This window comes from Salmo trutta, chromosome 33 (assembly GCF_901001165.1).
Source record: "Salmo trutta chromosome 33, fSalTru1.1, whole genome shotgun sequence".
Taxonomy (NCBI): Eukaryota; Metazoa; Chordata; class Actinopteri; order Salmoniformes; family Salmonidae; genus Salmo; species Salmo trutta.
In genome coordinates this window covers 25,560,651-25,584,587 of record NC_042989.1, presented here as the reverse complement: position 1 = coordinate 25,584,587, position 23,937 = coordinate 25,560,651, and the positions used below count along the sequence as shown (strand labels likewise).

The following is a 23,937-nucleotide window of genomic DNA, read 5'->3' as shown; positions in this document are numbered from 1 at the left end:
TGGTGAGTAGGGTTATGGGGTAGGGCTGAAGAGCACAGTCAGGGAGTATATTAGAGGTATGGGGAGTAGGGTTATGGGGTAGGTATGAAGAGCACAGTCAGGGAGTATATTAGAGGTATGGGGAGTAGGGTCATGGGGTAGGGCTGAAGAGCACAGTCAGGGAGTATATTAGAGGTATGGGGAGTAGGGTCATGGGGTAGGGCTGAAGAGCAGTCAGGGAGTATATTAGAGGTATGGGGAGTAGGGTCATGGGGTAGGGCTGAAGAGCAGTCAGGGAGTATATTAGAGGTATGGGGAGTAGGGTCATGGGGTAGGGCTGAAGAGCAGTCAGGGAGTATATTAGAGGTATGGGGAGTAGGGTCATGGGGTAGGGCTGAAGAGCAGTCAGGGAGTATATTAGAGGTATGGGAGTAGGGTCATGGGGTAGGTCTGAAGAGCAGTCAGGGAGTATATTAGAGGTATGGGAGTAGGGTCATGGGGTAGGTATGAAGAGCAGTCAGGGAGTATATTAGAGGTATGGGGAGTAGGGTCACGGGATAGGGCTGAAGAGCAGTCAGGGAGTATATTAGAGGTATGGGAGTAGGGTCATGGGGTAGGTCTGAAGAGCAGTCAGGGAGTATATTAGAAGTATGGGGAGTAGGGTCATGGGGTAGGGCTGAAGAGCAGTCAGGGAGTATATTAGAGGTATGGGGAGTAGGGTTATGGGGTAGGTATGAAGAGCACAGTCAGGGAGTATATTAGAGGTATGGGGAGTAGGGTCATGGGGTAGGGCTGAAGAGCAGTCAGGGAGTATATTAGAGGTATGGGGAGTAGGGTCATGGGGTAGGGCTGAAGAGCAGTCAGGGAGTATATTAGAGGTATGGGGAGTAGGGTAATGGGGTAGGGCTGAAGAGCAGTCAGGGAGTATATTAGAGGTATGGGGAGTAGGGTCACGGGGTAGGGCTGAAGAGCAGTGAGGGAGTATATTAGAGGTATGGGGAGTAGGGTCATGGGGTAGGGCTGAAGAGCAGTCAGGGAGTATATTAGAGGTATGGGAGTAGGGCCATGGGGTAGGTATGAAGAGCAGTCAGGGAGTATATTAGAGGTATGGGAGTAGGGTCATGGGGTAGGTATGAAGAGCAGTCAGGGAGTATATTAGAGGTATGGGGAGTAGGGTCATGGGGTAGGGCTGAAGAGCAGTCAGGGAGTATATTAGAGGTATGGGGAGTAGGGTAATGGGGTAGGGCTGAAGAGCAGTCAGGGAATATATTAGAGGTATGGGGAGTAGGGTCATGGGGTAGGGCTGAAGAGCAGTCAGGGAGTATATTAGAGGTATGGGGAGTAGGGTCATGGGGTAGGTATGAAGAGCAGTCAGGGAGTATATTAGAGGTATGGTGAGTAGGGTTATGGGGTAGGGCTGAAGAGCACAGTCAGGGAGTATATTAGAGGTATGGGGAGTAGGGTTATGGGGTAGGTATGAAGAGCACAGTCAGGGAGTATATTAGAGGTATGGGGAGTAGGGTCATGGGGTAGGTATGAAGAGCACAGTCAGGGAGTATATTAGAGGTATGGGGAGCAGGGTCATGGGGTAGGTATGAAGAGCACAGTCAGGGAGTATATTAGAGGTATGGGGAGTAGGGTCATGGGGTAGGGCTGAAGAGCTCAGTCAGGGAGTATATTAGAGGTATGGGGAGTAGGGTCATGGGGTAGGGCTGAAGAGCAGGGAGTATATTAGAGGTATGGGGAGCAGGGTCATGGGGTAGGGCTGAAGAGCAGTCAGGGAGTATATTAGAGGTATGGGGAGTAGGGTCATGGGGTAGGGCTGAAGAGCAGGGAGTATATTAGAGGTATGGGGAGCAGGGTCATGGGGTAGGGCTGAAGAGCACAGTCAGGGAGTATATTAGAGGTATGGGGAGTAGGGTCATGGGGTAGGGCTGAAGAGCAGGTAGTATATTAGAGGTATGGGGAGCAGGGTCATGGGGTAGGGCTGAAGAGCAGTCAGGGAGTATATTAGAGGTATGGGAGTAGGGTCATGGGGTAGGTCTGAAGAGCAGTCAGGGAGTATATTAGAGGTATGGGAGTAGGGTCATGGGGTAGGTATGAAGAGCAGTCAGGGAGTATATTAGAGGTATGGGGAGTAGGGTCATGGGGTAGGGCTGAAGAGCACAGTCAGGGAGTATATTAGAGGTATGGGGAGTAGGGTCATGGGGTAGGTATGAAGAGCAGTCAGGGAGTATATTAGAGGTATGGGGAGTAGGGTCATGGGGTAGGGCTGAAGAGCAGTCAGGGAATATATTAGAGGTATGGGGAGTAGGGTTATGGGGTAGGTATGAAGAGCACAGTCAGGGAGTATATTAGAGGTATGGGGAGTAGGGTCATGGGGTAGGGCTGAAGAGCAGTCAGGGAGTATATTAGAGGTATGGGGAGTAGGGTCATGGGGTAGGGCTGAAGAGCAGTCAGGGAGTATATTAGAGGTATGGGGAGTAGGGTCACGGGGTAGGGCTGAAGAGCAGTCAGGGAGTATATTAGAGGTATGGGGAGTAGGGTCATGGGGTAGGTATGAAGAGCACAGTCAGGGAGTATATTAGAGGTATGGGGAGTAGGGTCATGGGGTAGGTCTGAAGAGCAGTCAGGGAGTATATTAGAGGTATGGGGAGTAGGGTCATGGGGTAGGTCTGAAGAGCAGTCAGGGAGTATATTAGAGGTATGGGGAGTAGGGTAATGGGGTAGGGCTGAAGAGCAGTCAGGGAGTATATTAGAGGTATGGGGAGTAGGGTCACGGGGTAGGGCTGAAGAGCAGTCAGGGAGTATATTAGAGGTATGGGGAATAGGGTTATGGGGTAGGGCTGAAGAGCAGTCAGGGAGTATATTAGAGGTATGGGGAGTAGGGTCATGGGGTAGGTATGAAGAGCACAGTCAGGGAGTATATTAGAGGTATGGGGAGTAGGGTCATGGGGTAGGTATGAAGAGCAGTCAGGGAGTATATTAGAGGCATGGTGAGTAGGGTTATGGGGTAGGGCTGAAGAGCACAGTCAGGGAGTATATTAGAGGTATGGGGAGTAGGGTTATGGGGTAGGTATGAAGAGCAGTCAGGGAGTATATTAGAGGTATGGTGAGTGGGGTTATGGGGTAGGGCTGAAGAGCAGTCAGGGAGTATATTAGAGGTATGGGGAGTAGGGTCATGGGGTAGGTCTGAAGAGCAGTCAGGGAGTATATTAGAGGTATGGGAGTAGGTTCATGGGGTAGGTATGAAGAGCAGTCAGGGAGTATATTAGAGGTATGGTGAGTAGGGTTATGGGGTAGAGCTGAAGAGCAGTCAGGGAGTATATTAGAGGTATGGGGAGCAGGGTCATGGGGTAGGTATGAAGAGCACAGTCAGGGAGTATATTAGAGGTATGGGGAGTAGGGTCATGGGGTAGGTATGAAGAGCACAGTCAGGGAGTATATTAGAGGTATGGGGAGTAGGGTCATGGCGTAGGTCTGAAGAGCAGTCAGGGATATATTAGAGGTATGGGGAGTAGGGTCATGGGGTAGGTCTGAAGAGCAGTCAGGGAGTATATTAGAGGTATGGGAGTAGGTTCATGGGGTAGGTATGAAGAGCAGTCAGGGAGTATATTAGAGGTATGGTGAGTAGGGTTATGGGGTAGAGCTGAAGAGCAGTCAGGGAGTATATTAGAGGTATGGGGAGCAGGGTCATGGGGTAGGTATGAAGAGCACAGTCAGGGAGTATATTAGAGGTATGGGGAGTAGGGTCATGGGGTAGGTATGAAGAGCACAGTCAGGGAGTATATTAGAGGTATGGGGAGTAGGGTCATGGCGTAGGTCTGAAGAGCAGTCAGGGAGTATATTAGAGGTATGGGAGTAGGGTCATGGGGTAGGTCTGAAGAGCAGTCAGGGAGTATATTAGAGGTATGGGGAATAGGGTTATGGGGTAGGTATGAAGAGCAGTCAGGGAGTATATTAGAGGTATGGGGAGTAGGGTCATGGGGTAGGTCTGAAGAGCAGTCAGGGAGTATATTAGAGGTATGGGGAGTAGGGTCATGGGGTAGGTCTGAAGAGCAGTCAGGGAGTATATTAGAGGTATGGGGAGTAGGGTCATGGGGTAGGGCTGAAGAGCAGTCAGGGAGTATATTAGAGGTATGGGGAGTAGGGTCATGGGGTAGGGCTGAAGAGCAGGGAGTATATTAGAGGTACGGGGAGTAGGGTCATGGGGTAGGGCTGAAGAGCAGTCAGGGAGTATATTAGAGGTATGGGGAGTAGGGTTATGGGGTAGGGCTGAAGAGCACAGTCAGGGAGTATATTAGAGGAATGGGGAGTAGGGTTATGGGGTAGGGCTGAAGAGCAGTCAGGGAGTATATTAGAGGTATGGGGAGTAGGGTCATGGGGTAGGGCTGAAGAGCAGTCAGGGAGTATATTAGAGGTATGGGGAGTAGGGTCATGGGGTAGGTATGAAGAGCAGTCAGGGAGTATATTAGAGGTATGGGGAGTAGGGTTATGGGGTAGGTATGAAGAGCACAGTCAGGGAGTATATTAGAGGAATGGGGAGTAGGGTCATGGGGTAGGGCTGAAGAGCAGTCAGGGAGTATATTAGAGGTATGGGGAGTAGGGTTATGGGGTAGGGCTGAAGAGCAGTCAGGGAGTATATTAGAGGTATGGGGAGTAGGGTCATGGGGTAGGGCTGAAGAGCAGTCAGGGAGTATATTAGAGGTATGGGGAGTAGGGTCATGGGGTAGGTATGAAGAGCAGTCAGGGAGTATATTAGAGGTATGGGGAGTAGGGTTATGGGGTAGGGCTGAAGAGCAGTCAGGGAGTATATTAGAGGTATGGTGAGTGGGGTTATGGGGTAGGGCTGAAGAGCAGTCAGGGAGTATATTAGAGGTATGGTGAGTGGGGTTATGGGGTAGGGCTGAAGAGCAGTCAGGGAGTATATTAGAGGTATGGGGAGTAGGGTCAATGGGGTAGGGCTGAAGAGCAGTCAGGGAGTATATTAGAGGTATGGGGAGTAGGGTCATGGGGTAGGGCTGAAGAGCAGTCAGGGAGTATATTAGAGGTATGGTGAGTAGGGTTATGGGGTAGGGCTGAAGAGCAGTCAGGGAGTATATTAGAGGTATGGTGAGTAGGGTTATGGGGTAGGGCTGAAGAGCAGTCAGGGAGTATATTAGAGGTATGGGGAGTAGGGTCATGGGGTAGGTATGAAGAGCACAGTCAGGGAGTATATTAGAGGTATGGGGAGTAGGGTCATGGGGTAGGTCTGAAGAGCACAGTCAGGGAGTATATTAGAGGTATGGGGAGTAGGGTCATGGGGTAGGTATGAAGAGCTGTCAGGGAGTATATTAGAGGTATGGTGAGTAGGGTCATGGGGTAGGTATGAAGAGCAGTCAGGGAGTATATTAGAGGTATGGGGAGTAGGGTTATGGGGTAGGTATGAAGAGCAGTCAGGGAGTATATTAGAGGTATGGTGAGTAGGGTTATGGGGTAGGGCTGAAGAGCAGTCAGGGAGTATATTAGAGGTATGGGGACTAGGGTCATGGGGTAGGTATGAAGAGCACAGTCAGGGAGTATATTAGAGGTATGGGGAGTAGGGTCATGGGGTAGGTATGAAGAGCACAGTCAGGGAGTATATTAGAGGTATGGGGAGTAGGGTCATGGGGTAGGTCTGAAGAGCAGTCAGGGAGTATATTAGAGGTATGGGAGTAGGGTCATGGGGTAGGTCTGAAGAGCAGTCAGGGAGTATATTAGAGGTATGGGGAATAGGGTTATGGGGTAGGTATGAAGAGCAGTCAGGGAGTATATTAGAGGTATGGGAAGTAGGGTCATGGGGTAGGGCTGAAGAGCAGTCAGGGAGTATATTAGAGGTATGGGGAGTAGGGTCATGAGGTAGGGCTGAAGAGCAGTCAGGGAGTATATTAGAGGTATGGGGAGTAGGGTCATGAGGTAGGGCTGAAGAGCAGTCAGGGAGTATATTAGAGGTATGGTGAGTGGGGTTATGGGGTAGGGCTGAAGAGCAGTCAGGGAGTATATTAGAGGTGTGGGGAGTAGGGTCATGGGGTAGGTATGAAGAGCAGTCAGGGAGTATATTAGAGGTATGGTGAGTGGGGTTATGGGGTAGGGCTGAAGATCAGTCAGGGAGTATATTAGAGGTATGGGGAGTAGGGTCAATGGGGTAGGGCTGAAGAGCAGTCAGGGAGTATATTAGAGGTATGGGGAGTAGGGTTATGGGGTAGGTATGAAGAGCAGTCAGGGAGTATATTAGAGGTATGGGGAGTAGGGTCATGGGGTAGGTCTGAAGAGCACAGTCAGGGAGTATATTAGAGGTATGGGGAGTAGGGTTATGGGGTAGGGCTGAAGAACAGTCAGGGAGTATATTAGAGGTATGGGGAGTAGGGTCATAGGGTAGGGCTGAAGAGCAGTCAGGGAGTATATTAGAGGTATGGGGAGTAGGGTCATGGGGTAGGGCTGAAGAGCAGTCAGGGAGTATATTAGAGGTATGGGGAGTAGGGTCATGGGGTAGGTCTGAAGAGCACAGTCAGGGAGTATATTAGAGGTATGGGGAGTAGGGTCATGGGGTAGGTATGAAGAGCACAGTCAGGGAGTATATTAGAGGTATGGGGAGTAGGGTCATGGGGTAGGTATGAAGAGCAGTCAGGGAGTATATTAGAGGTATGGGAGTAGGGTCATGGGGTAGGGCTGAAGAGCAGTCAGGGAGTATATTAGAGGTATGGGGAGTAGGGTCATGGGGTAGGGCTGAAGAGCAGTCAGGGAGTATATTAGAGGTATGGGGAGTAGGGTCATGGGGTAGGGCTGAAGAGCAGTCAGGGAGTATATTAGAGGTATGGGGAGTAGGGTCATGGGGTAGGGCTGAAGAGCAGTCAGGGAGTATATTAGAGGTATGGGGAGTAGGGTCATGGGGTAGGGCTGAAGAGCAGTCAGGGAGTATATTAGAGGTATGGGGAGTAGGGTCATGGGGTAGGTATGAAGAGCACAGTCAGGGAGTATATTAGATGTATGGGGAGCAGGGTCATGGGGTAGGGCTGAAGAGCAGGGAGTATATTAGAGGTGTGGGGAGTAGGGTCATGGGGTAGGGCTGAAGAGCAGGGAGTATATTAGAGGTATGGGGAGTAGGACCTACATAAAGAGACGTGGATGGGTTAGAGCTATGATAGGTTAGACCGGAGGAGTGGAGGAGGGGGTAGACCAGGGGAAGGGGGTAGACTTCAGGAGGATAAGGGGGCTTAATGAGGTCAGTGGGGAGAGAGGCCAACAGGGCTTCCCTCAACCCCCCCCCTCCCCCCTTCCCTTGTCAAAGAGGCACCGTACCACCTACTCACAGAAACACACGCTTTAGCCCTGGCATAGTAGCACTGTCTCCAAGCAACAGGCCTGGTAGTAACCTAGTGTTGTGACTGCAGACTGCTGTGACAGTTTGTGAAGGCATGACTGCTGTATGACTAGGACACCTCAGTACATGATGAACCACTCTCTGTGTGGTGCAAGGTCAGTATGCACTTACTGAGTACATGCCTTATGCTAGCATCAAATAGGCTTCCCAAAAATAACATAGTCGCTGTCGTATAACGTTTATTTTGATTGCAGACTTTCTGCATTTATCCCATCAAGTTGCCTGATTTCAGATGTGTCAATGTAAACAGCTCTTCTTGCAAACGCATGTTGACGTTTTAAATATAACTATTGGGGCTATATTAATCCAACTATCCACAATAATCATACATTGAGTATACCAAACATTAGGGACACCTTCCTAATATTGAGTTGTACCTCCCTCCCCCTTTTGCCCTCAGAACAGCCTAAATTTGTCAGGGTGTCGAAAACGTTCCACAGGGATTCTCGCCCATGTTGACTTCAATGCTTCCCACAGTTATGTCAAGTTGGCTAGATGTCCTTTGGGGAGGTTCCTGATACACACAGGAAACGGTTGAGTGTGAAAAACCCAGCAGCGTTGCAATTCTTGACACAAACCATACCTTGTTCAAAGGCACTTAAATATTTTTCTTGCCCGTTCACCCTCTGAATGTCTCACATACACAATCTATGTATCAATTGTCTCGAGGCTTAAAAATCCTTCTTTAACCTGTCTCCTCCCCTTCATCTACACTGATTTAAGTAGATTAAACAAGTGAAATCAATAAGGGACCTTAGCTTTCACCTGGATTCACCTGGTCAGTCCATTTCATGGAAAGAGCAGGTGTTCTTAATGTTTTATATACTCAGTATATTATTGCGTGTATGTATCCGTACTCACTGTTTGGTTCCTGTACATTTAGAACAGGTTAAGAAGGAGCAATGGGACTGAGTGTAGACTACTGCAGAATACTGTATATTATTCAAGCTCCACTCAGGCCTCTCATACAGGTTTCCTGTTCAAGATTTGACACAAAAGTAGATATTAGCTATAATAGGACACTAAATATACCTCAAGCACGTGGAGAAGTGCCAAGAGAAAAATCACCTCACTGTATTTAGCTGCAATTGGTAAGCAGTAAATGGTATACTCAAGATGCTTCTCGCTGCAAGGGTTTGTGTGTGTGTTTACGTACTAGAGAGCAAGCGGGACAAGCGCAGGCCTGTATTGAAAGACAGCCAGCTCAAATGCAACGTGTCATTTATTTGATAACAGTGAATGAACACCGCCTAAATCATGAATGATAAAAAAAAAACTGTCATTGTGACAAGAACTGGTTGATCAAGGAGTGGCTCAAGCTCAAATTGTAACACAAGTAAGGCTGTGACGATTATGGAATTTTGGGTAAAGATTATAGCTAGTATCAAATTGTCATGCAAATCGCCACGGTTATTGTCACAATTGTCATTTTTGTTGAAAAATGTTTTGAGCTTGTAATGCTCTTTAAAAATGTCCTACAAAATACCTAATAAATACAACACAGCTTTGAAGACACCCGTCTCAAAAACTAATAGTTTTGACTACTGGCAACTTTAGGAAATGACGCTTCTCTTCCCAACCCTGCCGTTCTGCTACAATAATGATTACCACAAACTTTACTCACTTTATATAAAAATAAGAAAAACTGCTAATCTGATAAACTATATCTACTTGAAAATAAAGTACAACCCCCCCCCCCCAAATGTGATGTGATAAATGTGCCAGCCCTAACAATAGGCTACATTTCATTGACACTTTCTCCATCAACTTTCAATTCCAGTCAAAATATCCAGTTTCAATGTTCTCTATATCTTTCCCATTGCATCATATATCTCAAACATGTGCAATCTTCTAGAAAATATAACTTGATATTCAATTCACTAGGTCTATATCCATACCTTTCATTGACTGTCAAATAATTTTCATATATTCGATGCCAACAAAGCATTCCATGGCAGTACCTGCCAGTATAGTACAGAATCAACAGCATTCCATGGCAGCACCTGCCAGTATAGTACAGTATCAACAGCATTCCATGGCAGCACCTGCCAGTATAGGACAGTATCAACAGTATTCCATGGCAGCACCTGCCAGTATAGTACAGTATCAACAGCATTCCATGGCAGCACCTGCCAGTATAGGACAGTATCAACAGTATTCCATGGCAGCACCTGCCAGTATAGTACAGTATCAACAGTATTCCATGGCAGCACCTGCCAGTATGGTACAGTATCAACAGTATTCCATGGCAGCACCTGCCAGTATAGTACAGTATCAACAGCATTCCATGGCAGCACCTGCCAGTATAGTACAGTATCAACAGCATTCCATGGCAGCACCTGCCAGTATAATACAGTATCAACAGTATTCCATGGCAGCACCTGCCAGTATAGTACAGTATCAACAGTATTCCATGGCAGCACCTGCCAATATAGTACAGTATCAACAGCCTTCCATGGCAGCACCTGCCAGTATAGTGCAGTACCAACAGCATTCCATGGCAGCACCTGCCAATATAGTACAGTATTACCAGCCTTCCATGGCAGCACCTGCCAGTGTACTACAGTATCAACACTATTCCATGGCAGCACCTGCCAGTATAGTACAGTATTAACAGTATTCCATGGCAGCACCTGCCAGTATAGTACAGTATCAACACTATTCCATTGCAGCACCTGCCAGTATAGTACAGTATCAACAGTATTCCAACATGGCACCTGTCAGTATAGCACAGTATCAACAGTATTCCATGGCAGCACCTGCCAGTATAGTGCAGTACCAACAGCATTCCATGGCAGCACCTGCCAATATAGTACAGTACCAACAGCATTCCATGGCAGCACCTGCCAATATAGTACAGTATTAACAGCAGTCCATGGCAGCACCTGCCAGTATAGTACAGTATCAACACTATTCCATTGCAGCACCTGCCAGTATAGTACAGTATCAACAGCATTCCAACGTGGCACCTGCCAGTATAGCACAGTATCAACAGCATTCCATAGTGACTCTACTGTCACAGTAGCATCAGCTGGATTCCTGGATATCTACACAATGGCAAAACCAACACCACACTGCTCACATTACAGGCTGTTACTAGGGGGTGATTTATTTTATTTAACCTTTATTTAACTAGGCAAGTCAGTTAAGAACAAACTCTTATTTACAATGACGGCCTAGGAACAGTGGCTTAACTGCCTTTTTCAGGGGCAGAACGACAGATTTTCACCTTGTCGGCTCGGGGATTCAATCAAGCAACCTTACTGGCCCAACGCTCTAACCACTAGGCTACCTGCCGCCCCAAATATCTGACTGTACTATACTGGCAGGTGCTACCATGGAATACTGTACCTGCCGCCCCAAATATTTGATATTTGACTGTAGTACACTGGCAGGTGCTGCCATGGAATACTGTTGATACTGTACTATACTGGCAGGTGCTGCCAAGGAATACTGTTGATACTAGAGTTCGACCGATTAATCGGAACGGCCGATAAATTTGTGCCGATTCCAAGTTTCTATAACAATCGGTAATCGGTATTTTTGGACCCCGATTTGACGATTATTTGTAAAATTAATAAAAAAAAATGTTTTTACACCTTTATTTAACTAGGCAAGTCAGATTAAAAACACATTCTTATTTTCAATGACGGCCTAGGAACGGGGGTTAACTGCCTTGTTCAGGGGCAGAACAACAGATTTTTACCTTGTCACCTCAGGGATTCGTTTTTGCAACCTTCCGGTTACTAGTCCAACGTTCTAACCACCTGCCTTACATTGCACTCCCCGAGGAGCCTGCGTGGCAGGCTGACCACCTGTTACGCGAGGGCAGCAAGAAGCCAAGGTAAGTTGCTAGCTAGCATTAAACTTATCTTATAAAAACTATCAACCTTACCATAATCACGAGTTAAACTAGTAATATCATCAACCATGTGTAGTTATCTAACGTGTCCTGCGTTGCATATAATCAATGCGGTGCCTGTTAATTTCTCATCGAATCACAGCCTACTTCGACAAACGGGTGATGATTTAACAAGTACATTTGCGAAAAAAGCACTGTCGTTGCACCAATGTACCTAACCATAAACATCAATGCCTTTCTTTAAAATCAATACACAAGTATATATTTATAAACCTGCATATTTAGTTAATATTGCCTGCTAACATGAATTTCTTATAACTAGGGATATGACGTTGTGTTACTTCTCTTGCGTTCCGTGCAAGCAGTCAGGGTATATACAGCAGTTTGGGCCGCCTGGCTCATTGCGAACTGTAAAGTCCATTTATTCCTAACAAAGGCCGTAATTAATTTTCCAGAATTGTACATAATTATGACATAACATTGAAGGTTGTGCAATGTAACAGGAATATTTAGACTTAGGGATGCCACCCGTTTGATGAAATACGTAACGGTTCCGTATTTCACTGAAATAATAAACGTTTCGTTTTCGAAATGATCGTTTCCGGATTCGACCATATTAAATGACCAAAGGCTCGTATTTCTGTGTGTTATTATGTTATAATTAAGTCTATGATTTGAAATTTGATAGAGCAGTCTGACTGAGCGGTGGTAGGCAGTAGCAGGCTCGTAAGCATTCATTCAAACAGCACCTTCGTGCGTTTGCCAGCAGCTCTTCGTAATTCTTCAAGCATTGCGCTGTTTATGACTTCAACCCGTAAGATTAGGCTGGTGTAACCGATGTGAAATGCCTAGCTAGTTAGCCGGGTGCGCGCTAATAGCGTTTCAAACGTCACTCGCTTTGAGACTTGGAGTAGTTGTTCCCCTTGCTCTGCATGGGTAACGCTGCTTCGAGGGTGGCTGTTGTCGATGTGTTCCTGGTTCGAGCCCAGGTAGGAGCGAGGAGAGGGACGGAAGCTATACTGTTACACTGGCAATACTAAAGTGCCTATAAGAACATCCAAAAGTCAAAGGTATATGAAATACAAATGGTATAGAGAGAAATAGTCCTATAATTCCTATAACTACAACCTAAAACTTCTTACCTGGGAATATTGAAGACTCATGTTAAAAGGAACCACCAGCTTTCATATGTTCTCATGTTCTGAGCAAGGAACTTAAACGTTAGCTTTTTTACATTGCACATATTGCACTTTTACTTTCTTCTCCAACACTTTGTTTTTGCATTATTTAAACCAAATTGAACATGTTTCATTATTTATTTGAGGCTAAATTGATAGTATTTATGTATTATATTAAGTTAAAATAAGTGTTCATTCAGTATTGTTGTAATTGTCATTATCACAAATAAATAAATGTAAAAAAAAATCGGCCGATTAATCGGCATCAGCTTTTGGGGGGGGGCCCCCTCCAATAATCGGTATCGGCGTTGGAAAATCATAATCGGTCGACCTCTAGTTGATACTGTAATATATTGGCAGTGCTGCCATGGAATGCTGTTGGTACTGTACTATACTGGTAGGTGCTGCCATGGAATGCTGTTGATACTGTACTACACTGGCAGGTGATATTTGTCTCAGATACAGAATCCGTCTTGTTCTCCAGATGGGATACATTTAGGCTGTGTGAAGAAGGCAGTGTTTCCACTAGGAATTTTTCCAGCAGTGGTGGCAAGGGTAGAGGAGGAGGGGAGCTGCACATTGCTGCTAGTGTTAGCTAGCTGTTCCCATAGACGTCCAGTCATTGAGCCAAAATGAATATAGGAGAAACACTGGCAGGGATATGAGGGATAATATACAGGGATATGAGGGATTATATACAGGGATATGAGGGATTATATACAGGGATATGAGGGATAATATACAGGGATATGAGGGATTATATACAGGGATATGAGGGATAATATACAGGGATATGAGGGATAATATACAGGGATATGAGGGATTATATACAGGGATATGAGGGATTATATACAGGGATATGAGGGATTATATACAGGGATATGAGGGATAATATACAGGGATATGAGGGATAATATACAGGGATATGAGGGATAATATACAGGGATATGAGGGATTATATACAGGGATATGAGGGATTATATACAGGGATATGAGGGATTATATACAGGGATATGAGGTATAATATACAGGGATATGAGGGATAATATAGCCTAGTCTTGCCTAGAGCAGTGTATTCTTAAATCATTTTGTAATGTCAAAAGTCATGGTGTTGTCCATGAACTAAACATCCTATGCTGAACATTTGGAGGGCATCATCTTCATCAGGTGGTATAAGCCAACCTCCAGCAATAACAAAGCAGACAGATGTTCCCCAGCCATTCCGGTGGCACAGGTGTTATAACTGAAAAGTTGTACTGGTGGTACTGGGCCAATAGCAAACACTATGAATAAAGAAAGCACACAGCATATGCTGCTCCTAAATGTTTCAATTTAATCTTGCTGCTGAATGGGCTCTGGCGGTATACTGTATACCACATATACGGGGGTATTTGGAAATAGCCACAGGATTGTTTTTCCCAATACCGTTGAAACAATTTATTTAAATGTGTATTAATAAATTGGAATATTTATTGCTACTTTTTAAGTAAATAACTGCAGTCAACTTGTGCAATACGCTAGGAGATAAAGTAGATCGCATTCTTCATTTCACCTGTCACATTATTTTACATTACTAAGCTTACTGGTAGTCCCCAGTCACATGTTTCTTTATAAGCACACAACAACGAGAGACCGGAGCCTTGTGAGTCACTCACTGTTGTGCAGCACGCGCCAGATGATCTAGTTACAGTATGGAATTCACAGCTAAATGTTTGCCGGCTAGATATCTTATAACTATTAAGTGAATTGTCTAAAATGTGCTAAATTCTCTGCAGTTGTGCATTTGGTTTGCTAACTTAGTAGCCTTGCCATCTAATATTTGTTTAGTCTGTGCCGCAAACAGTGAGTAGCATTTTGAGTTCCTTGTATAACTTTATGAGCTGGAATGTCTGTCCTGCAAATAGTTTATATCAGAGACTGTATAAAATGTTTGCATGCGTTCGTTAGCATTTAGCTAGAATTCGCTATGGGATTTTACATGTACCTGTTATTATTACTAACCTTCGGAGTGAAAATAGCACCCCTTGGGTTCAGTGCTGGTATTAACGAATATCATGGGATGGCACAAGGTCAGAATGAAGGTATGACAATCTGGATACCGCCCAAGCCTAGTGCTGAAGCACAATTTTACTATGGTGTAGGTTATATGAAAGCAATTGGGAGCAGCATATGCAGTGCTTTCTTTCTTTATTCATGCGCCAGATAAGAGGCTTATTCAGCAACATTTTTGAGTAGCAAAGTAATGAAGAGTATGAATGGCTTCAGTCAGCTAATAATTGAAGCAGCCTGAAATGGCTGTGTTGTGTGGAGAGTTCTTATGGAAGAAACTTGACATGACTCATCTGCTGCTCATGCTGTAGCCACTGATTATGCATTTCTTACAACTATTATGAAGCCGACTAACTTGAGACTTGATAGCTAAACAATTGCTGAACTAATATTCACACCAATTAAGAAGAGACCCAAATACATGTCAAATAAATTAACTGGCATGTAAGGTTCTTCTCTCAATGCTGTATTCCAATCAAATTCTCTTGCTTATCTTTCGGCCTGATTAGACTGTTTCAAGTTCTTCAAAACTGCTGAGACTAAACAAACTGACCAAGACCCCCAAGCAAAGAAGAGGCCTCCGCCTACTCTTAATCATTGTTGCTGTACTCTAATTGAAATATTTGTACAATCATTTTGTAGACTACATGTTTCAAGGATTCAGAGATATTTAGGTCACCTTTGACCCACATTACTCTCAATACTGGCTAATACAACTTCTGCCGTCGGTTATTGGCTTACTAAGTATAGGCTCTGACAGTAGCTCATGAGTTGAATCTAGCCTACATCAAAACAAGATGTTATAACTGCATCTGAGGCATCAAATATCCTGCCCAAACGTATTGTGTAACTGAACATACAACTAACTACAACTTCCATTCAATGCGCCAGGCTTGGGAATAGAAAAATTCCCTCATAAGTGCTTACATTGCCAACATTTATCCATATCTACAGCTGGATGTTTACTGAGGAAGTTGAGCCTTGTGTCAAGGCAGAGCAGCAGTGTGCAAGAGAAGAGCAGTAGAATGCCCATCCACAGGAATTTGAAGTGAAAGGCACAGACATTCAGAGTAAGTTATTTGTGGGTGCATTGTAGATATGCAAAAAAACTCCTGCGCACTGCTCTTGCAAAGTATCACTTATGATGCTTTGGTTTCGGCCTTTCGACAGTCTTCAGAGCATCTGAGACTGAAAGCAGAAGAGGTTGGAGGTAAGAGCTATATGACGACGGGCTCATTGTAATGGCTGGAAGAGAATAAATGAAACAGAACAAAACGTGGTTTCCAAATGTTGGATATACCATTCCAGCCATTACAATGAGCACGTCCTTCTATAGCTGCTCCCACCAGCCTCCTCTGGTTGAAAGGCAGAAAAGTCTGCACAATGCTAGCAAAAAGGTATCCTTTGCTAGTGCAGTGTGGAGGAATTAGGGCTGTGAATTGTCAGGGACCTCATGATACTATATTAAAACGATACAACTGTGGCAATACAATAAGTATTGCGATTCTCACTATTCTATATGTATTGCGATTCGATACTGGGATTTTATTGCGATTCAACGTTCCCAACATATTGCTCACTATATGTAAGCTGTCCCATGCAACAACAACAAAAAATTGCTGAAATAAAAGTGCTGAAAACAAATTGGCTCCCTATTTAAAAAGAAGATGAGAACAAGCTATGAAGGAAAAATACAGGAGTTTTGGTGCAGGTACAGCCAACTAGCGCAATTTTTTTTATTGCAATATTGTCAAAACGATACGATACATAATCAAAAAGAATATTCCGATATGTAACTAGGGCTGACACAATTACCATATATCTGACAGTTTTGGATGAAGATTTTATTTTTGCGAACAGCTGACTGAAGACTGGATGACTTGAAACTAGCAAACGAGTCTTCGATGCGATGCACTAACATTTATTGCATAAACACATTCATGCTCCATTCTAAATTCAAATCTGCTGCTGATGGAGCTCTTGATGGGCCTCTCTGAACTGGATCTGTCTGTGTAAATTATGAATATGTCTATGGTGTATGTAGGCACCTGAACTGAGCCATAAGGGAAACTGGGCATCTATAACCCCACTATCAGTAAGGGGGTGGCAATGTTTGCACCATCACTAGAAGGAATCTCCTGACAACAGATTACTTTTTAGTGGTTAGAGCGTTGGGCCAGTAACCGAAAGGTTGCGGAATCGAATCCCCGAGATGACATGGTAAAAATGTGTCATTCTGCCCTTGAGCAAGGCAGTTAACCCACTGTTCCCCGGGCGCCGAAGATGTGAATGTCGATTATGGCAGCCCCCCGCACCTCTCTGATTCAGAGGGGTTGGGTTAAATGCGGAAGACACTTTTCAGTTGAATGCATTCAGTTGTACAACTGACTAGGTATTCCCCTCTCCCTTTTCTTGAACAGCAGTGGTGTAGTGCCATTTACTTTTTTAGGTTATTCTCAATTTGAAAAAAGTGAGGGAAAGCCGCTCCCTTGCACTCCGGCAGCCATGCCAGCCTCTGACCACTTCAAAACTACAAACCACATACAGTGCATTCAGAAAATATTCAGACCCCTTGAGTTTTTCCACATTTTGTTACGTTACAGCCTTATTTTAAAATGGCTTTTTTCACCTCATCAATCTACACACAATTCCTCATAATTTCTATTTAAAAAAATAAATAAAAAGGAATATCACATTTACATACACTACCATCCAAAAGTTTGGTGTCACTTAGAAATGTCCTTGTTTTTTAAAGAAAAGCTCATTTTTTGTCCATTAAAATAACACCTCACAAGTCCTCAATTGGCAGCTTCATTAAATAATACACCAGTCTCAACATAAACAGTGAAGAGGCGACTCCGGGATGCTGGCCTTCTAGGCAGAGTTGCAAAGAAAAAGCCATATCTCAGACTGGCCAATAAAAAGAAAAGATTAAGATGGGCAAAAGAACACAGACAATGGACAGAGGAACTCTGCCTCTCGGAGTCGCCTCTTCACTGTTGACGTTGAGACTGGTGTTTGGGGGTACTATTTAATGAAGCTGCCAGTTGAGGACTTGTGAGGCGTCTGTTTCTCAAATTAGACACTCTAATGTACTTGTCCTCTTGCTCAGTTGTGCACCGGGGCCTCCCACTCCTCTTTCTATTCAGGTTAGAGCCAGTTTGTGCTGTTCTGTGAAGGGAGTAGTACACAGCGTTGTACGAGATCTTCAGTTTCTTGGCAATGTCACGCATGGAATAGCCTTCATTTCTCAGAACAATAGACTGACGAATTTCAGAAGCTCTTTGTTTCTGGCCATTTTGAGCCTGTAATCGAACCCACAAATGCTGATGCTCCAGATACTCAACTAGTCTAAAGAAGGCCAGTTTTATTGCTTCTTTAACAAATAACAACAGTTTTCAGCTGTGCTAACATAATTGCAAAAGAGTTCTAATGATAAATTAGCCTCTTAAAATGATAAACTTGGATTAGCTAACACAAAGTGCCATTGGAACACAGGAGTGATGGTTGCTGATAATGGGCTTCCGTACGCCTATGTAGATATTCCAGAAAAAAATATGCCGTTTCCAGCTACAATAGTCGTTTATAACATTAGCAATGTCCTAGCAGGTCCTAGTCCAGGCACTTGTCATCTCCCGTCTGGATTACTGCAACTCGCTGTTGGCTGGGCTCCCTGCCTGTGCCATTAAACCCCTACAACTCATCCAGAACGCCGCAGCCCGTCTGGTGTTCAACCTTCCCAAGTTCTCTCACGTCACCCCGCTCCTCCGCTCTCTCCACTGGCTTCCAGTTGAAGCTCGCATCCGCTACAAGTCCATGGTGCTTGCCTACGGAGCTGTGAGGGGAACGGCACCTCCGTACCTTCAGGCTCTGATCAGGCCCTACACCCAAACAAGGGCACTGCGTTCATCCACCTCTGGCCTGCTCGCCTCCCTACCTCTGAGGAAGCACAGTTCCCGCTCAGCCCAGTCAAAACTGTTCGCTGCTCTGGCACCCCAATGGTGGAACAAGCTCCCTCACGACGCCAGGACAGCGGAGTCAATCACCACCTTCCGGAGACAACTGAAACCCCACCTCTTTAAGGAATACCTGGGATAGGATAAAGTAATCCTTCTAACCCCCCCCCCAAAAGATCTAGATGCACTATTGTAAAGTGGTTGTTCCACTGGATATCATAAGGTGAATGCACCAATTTGTAAGTCGCTCTGGATAAGAGCGTCTGCTAAATGACTTAAATGTAAATGTAAATGTCTACACTGTATTTCTGATCAATTTGATGTTATTTTAATGGACAAAAAAAATCATTTTCTTTCAAAAACAATGACATTTCTAAGTGACCACAAACTTTTGAACGGTAGTGTACGTATTCAGACTTTAATCAGTACTTTGTTGAAGCACCTTTGGAAGCGATTACAGCCTCAAGTATTCTTGGGTATGTCGCTACAAGCTTGGCACACCTGTATTTGGGGAGTTTCTCCCATTCTTCTCTGCAGATCATCTCAAGCTCTGTCAGGTTGGATGGGGAGCGTCGCTGCACAGCTATTTTCAGGTCTCCCCAGAGATGTTCGATTGGGTTTAAGTCTGGGCTCTGGCTGGGCCACTCAAGGACATTCAGAGACATGTCCCGACGCCACTCCTACGTTGTCTTGGCTGCGTGCCTAGGGTTGTTGTCCTGTTGGAAGGTGAACCTTCACCCCAGTCTGAGGTCCTGGGCGCTCTAGAGCAGATTTTCATCAAGGATCTCTCTGTACATTGCTCTGTTAATCTTTCCCTTGATTCTGACTAGTCTCCCAGTCCATGCCGCTGAAAAACCTCCCCACAGCATGATTCTGCCACCACCACACTTCACCGTAGGGATGATGCCAGGTTTCCTACAGACATGACGCTTGGCATTCAGACCAAAGAGTTGAATCTTGGTTTCATCAGACCAGAGAATCTTGATTCTCATGGTCTGAGAGTCTTTAGGTGCCTTTTAGCAAACTCCAAGTGGGCTGTCATGTGCCTTTTACTGAGGAGTGGCTTCCGTCTGGCCCCTCAACCATAAAGGCCTGATTGGTGGAATGCTGTAGAGATGGTTGTTCCTCCTGGAAGATTCTCCCATCGCCACTGAGGAACTCTGGACCTCTGTCAGAGTGACCATCCGGTTCTTGATCACCTCCCTTCTCCCCCGATTGCTCAGTTTTGCCGGGCGGCCAGCTCTAGGAAGAGTCTTGGTGGTTCCAAATTTCATCCATTTAAGAATGACGGAGGCCACTATGTTCTTGGGGACCTTCAATGCTGCAGACATTTTTTGGTACCCTTCCCCAGATTTGTGCCTCGACACAATCCTGTCTCGGAGCTCTACAGACAATTCCTTTGACCTCATGGCTTGGTTTTTGCTCTGACATGCACTGTCAACTGTGGGACCTTATATAGACAGCTGTGTGCCTTTCCAAATCATCTCCAGTCAATTGAATTTACAACAGATGGACTCCAATCAAGTTGTCGAAACATCTCAAGGATGATCAATGGAAACAGGATGCAGAGCTCAATTTCGAGTCTAATAGCAAAGGGTCTGAATACCTATGTAAATAAGGTATAAATATATATATATATATATATATATATATATATATTATACATTTGCAAACATTTCTAAAAACCTGTTTCGCTTTGCCATTACAGGGTATTGTGTGTAGATTGATGAGGAAAATGTTTTATTTAATCCATTTCAGAATAAGGCTGTAACGTAGCAAAATGTGGAAAAAGTCAAGGGGTCTGAATACTTTCTGAAGGCACTGTATCATTACTCATGGAGAACTAACATGTTTCATCTGTCAGTGATAAAACTTTCCCTTCATCTGCAGTATTGTCCTGATGCCAACGGTGACCACCACTACTGTGCAATGCATGGCTTCAAACAGCTACTTTGCATTAATAACAGGATTTCAAATAAGATACCGTTCTTAGTCCACCTTGGCCTAATAGACTCTAAAGAAGGGGGGAAACAGTAGCTGGGCAGTTTAACTCAGACACCCGCATAACATTATTTAGCCTACACTACGGACAAAACACTGATGGACAACTTTTCAAGTTCAAACAACTTAAAAAGAGCCCGAAACAGCTCGGTCTATTCAACTCTGTTCTACCTCAGTCAGAACTGAACCACGTATGAAAGCCAGAGAAAAGAGAAAGTGTTGCTGGGGTAGAGAGCAGGGACTCGAGGAGCCAAGAGCGCCTCAGCCATCCCAAGCTCTCTCTATGAGGGAGACATTTATGTCTCATTTGTTTGGCTTCTTCCATGTTCCTTGTTTGAAACAGCCCATCTCCTACCTAAGCTGGTTAGGGGTTCCCTTATCTCTGTTACTCTCTCCACCCCATCCTCCTGCTTCACTTTCAGTGCTTTGGGGGAGCTGCGAGAGCTGCTGAGGGAAGGGGAAACAGGAGTTATTCACAGGCAACACAGGCACAGCAACACCAAGATCACACTAATTCGTACAGATTCAGAAACACAAAAAAAATAAACATTGATTGACCATCCCCAAAAGTGGTTAGCAAGGCACTTTATCATGGTACAGCTTATTTTGTTATCCGTTGTTAAAAGGTAAAGGAACTGTTCATAGAGACAGAGAGATCTGCTCGAGGTATAGCGAAAGACATTGGAAAGATGGAGAAGGCAACGAGCGATAAGATTATTTTAGCGATAAGATGTCTTTGTAAGACTGGTCTATGACTTGAAAGTCAAGGATTCTTTCTGTTTAAGTGTAACTACCCAGGAAATGATTGATTAGGATGCATACAGATGACTACTATGAAGGAGTTTGGTTCAAGGTTTCAGCCAGCAGTGAATTACTAGTACTGTGAAAGTATGGGAGCTCTTAGGAAGAGGACATCCTTCTTAGATTGTAGCCAATACAAAAAAGAAAGCATATTTTGTGTTGGGACTACATTTCCAAAGTTGATGCTAAGTTTATCTCCATTTTCTCCTCTTGTCTCCTGTATGTTCATTGCCTGTGTTTGTTTTTGGTAGAAGTTTGAGAAATGCTCTGCAATAGATGATGCCCCCCAAACCAAAAAGCTACTCCTACTCTCTACCATGCCATGCAAACCCAGGAGAGCCTGTCAACTGGTTGTCTCTTCATTCAGAGAGCAACACACGTCCTGTGGTGTCTGAGCTCACATCACAGGCACTAACTAACTTTACAGATGAGTTATCAAAGTATGGCTGGGCAGGAGCTGGCAACACAATCTACCATCAAAGGTTATGAGGGTATATGAAATGTCCAATCAAAGAGAAGCAGCTTATCAGCATCAAGCTAAAATATCTGCATGTCAAGCTAAAATCTGCTTACACTAGTGTTTCCACCCATTTCTAGTCATCAGCATTAGGCACCGTCTGTCATACCGGTATGGAAAAGAAACAAAAGAGGACTTGAACAGATACCATAAAAGGTGAGATCTCATGAGAATTAAGGTTGTGATTTAGGCCTATTGAAGCACTCATCAGTTCACCCGTCCTGGTGTTTTATTCATGCTCTTGTTAACTCAGACAGCAGAAGTAAGTTACTATCTAGCATAAGAAAATACAATCGCTTCTATTTGAGAACGATGTTTGCGCCGTGGCGAACACGAGTTGGAGTTTAAGTACTGCCAACAACACCTGACAGTAGCACACTATTATAATTAGGTTTACAGATAGTGCTCTCAGTTGGAGAAAAATGGCATGGAGTCACAGGAAAAGTGTAACCAAAACACTTAGCTAACCAAAACACCATTACCAACCAAAACATTTAGCTTATCTACGTACTGGTAAGTAGCTACCACTTCAAACGTAATGATCAACATTGTGGCACATTCTTCAGTGGCACCTTCAAGTGTATTTCATCAGTCCTAATTATAAGCATGTTATACCAGCGTTAGTGACAGCACAGTTTATGACGCATTTTGAAATTAGTGTTATCAAATACAAATGACACAGAATTGGTCAGTCTGACAAAAAGGTGCTTAATTTATAAAAAATGAATGGCTTAAAGTGTTATCTACATATATTTTGGTTAGAGTGAATAGGACGACTGGTAAACTTTTCAAACACACCGGCTGACATTTGTATTACTTCCAGAGATTGAGTTTAATCAGTTTATGCAAATGAACCAGAGTTCATTGCATGAACATGTTAGAATGACTAGGAGCTTAGTTAGTTCAGGTAAGACAAGGATTGATTGAAACCCATTCATTGTATGGCTGGGAGAGAGCCTCCGTGTCTGCGATCACCCCAACTCTGTCTCTTTTCATTCATTTCTACATACTTACTTTTATAGCTTTTATTGCAGACTTGGTAATATTGGTCATCTTGGCCTTGGAGATCGGAGGCTTGTACTCATTCAGAGAGTAGAGCTGAAACACAAAAAGCGATGGAAACAAACCTTTTAAACATCTAATATAATATACAGTCATTAAATCAGACAAGAATCTATTCTCAGGGCTAAGGCTTCAGAGAAATGGCAAATATTTAACTGGAAATGCATTTGAAGAGTTTGTACAGTAGGCTACATAGGCCAGGGAAGGAGTGTAGTTAAAGTGTTTGAAGACACCTGGGGCTTCCTTTATTATGAACACAAAGATCATTCGAGAAATAGCATCCAGTCTACTATTTACTTGTTTTTTCCAGTAGCTGAGAAAGTAGTTTGTGTGTTGATACTATTGGGGATGATGCTGATCTTGTAATTCTCTGTATGTTGTCTACGGTATCTGATTTAATGGTTTATGTTATGTTATTCTACACAGGCACACCATGTCATGTGGCCACATCCCCATTTGCAAGGCTTGTAGCAACATCAGTCCTAATTTTGCATGTCTGCTATCCAGATCATGAGTATCTAGCTATCGAGTGCTAGCTTACTAGCAAGCTAGCCAAGTTAACTTGTCACACCAGTTGAATTGTGCACTGTAGGACTAGTTTAGACATGCATTATTGCTATAGAGTTCTTAACTAGATAGCTGTGTGTGAACTAGATGGTAATTGTACATGAAGTACAATTAGTGGGACTTCCTTTACCACTAAAATTCTTTTTGTGTTAAAATTTTACAAATATTAACTTTACTATTTAAATCAAAGCCGTTTTAAAGTATTTATGGTTTTGAAAAAAGTCATAGCAGTGGTAGTGTTGGTGACTGGGTATAGTTGAAAAAGTAGGTAGATGAAAAGTTAGGATAGCCTGAGCAGTTGGTTTGCTGTACCCAGCTTGAACGGTTCGAGGTTACTGTTGGTGGGTTATGTTATGCTAATTTATATAGGATAGTCTGGAAAACATGTTTAGTTGGGATAGCCTGAACATGTGAAAGTTGGTTTGGTGTCCCTAGCTTGAACAGTTCAAGACTGACTGTTGGTGAGTTATTTTATGAATTGCTACCTCTGTATTCCTGTGGTTCTCATTCAAACTCATGTTAATTTATGCACATTTTAAAAGGTTATAGTTAAATTATATACAGCA

The 23,937-nt window shown here is 44.2% G+C and overlaps 1 protein-coding gene across 4 annotated transcripts in view; it reads right to left on the bottom strand.

The window, feature by feature from the left end:
- The window catches only part of LOC115172751 (protein SCAF8), a 58,471-nt gene that overhangs the window by 30,439 nt on the left and 4,095 nt on the right, over positions 1–23,937 (bottom strand). For 2 of the 4 annotated variants that reach the window (XM_029730476.1, XM_029730477.1), the window contains exon 2: positions 22,757–22,840. In XM_029730476.1, coding sequence (XP_029586336.1) covers positions 22,757–22,840 — 84 coding nt within the window. Of the gene's footprint in view, positions 1–20,779; positions 20,872–22,756; positions 22,843–23,937 lie in introns of those variants that run through there. The other 2 variants (XM_029730478.1, XM_029730479.1) reach the window with 2 other exon arrangements.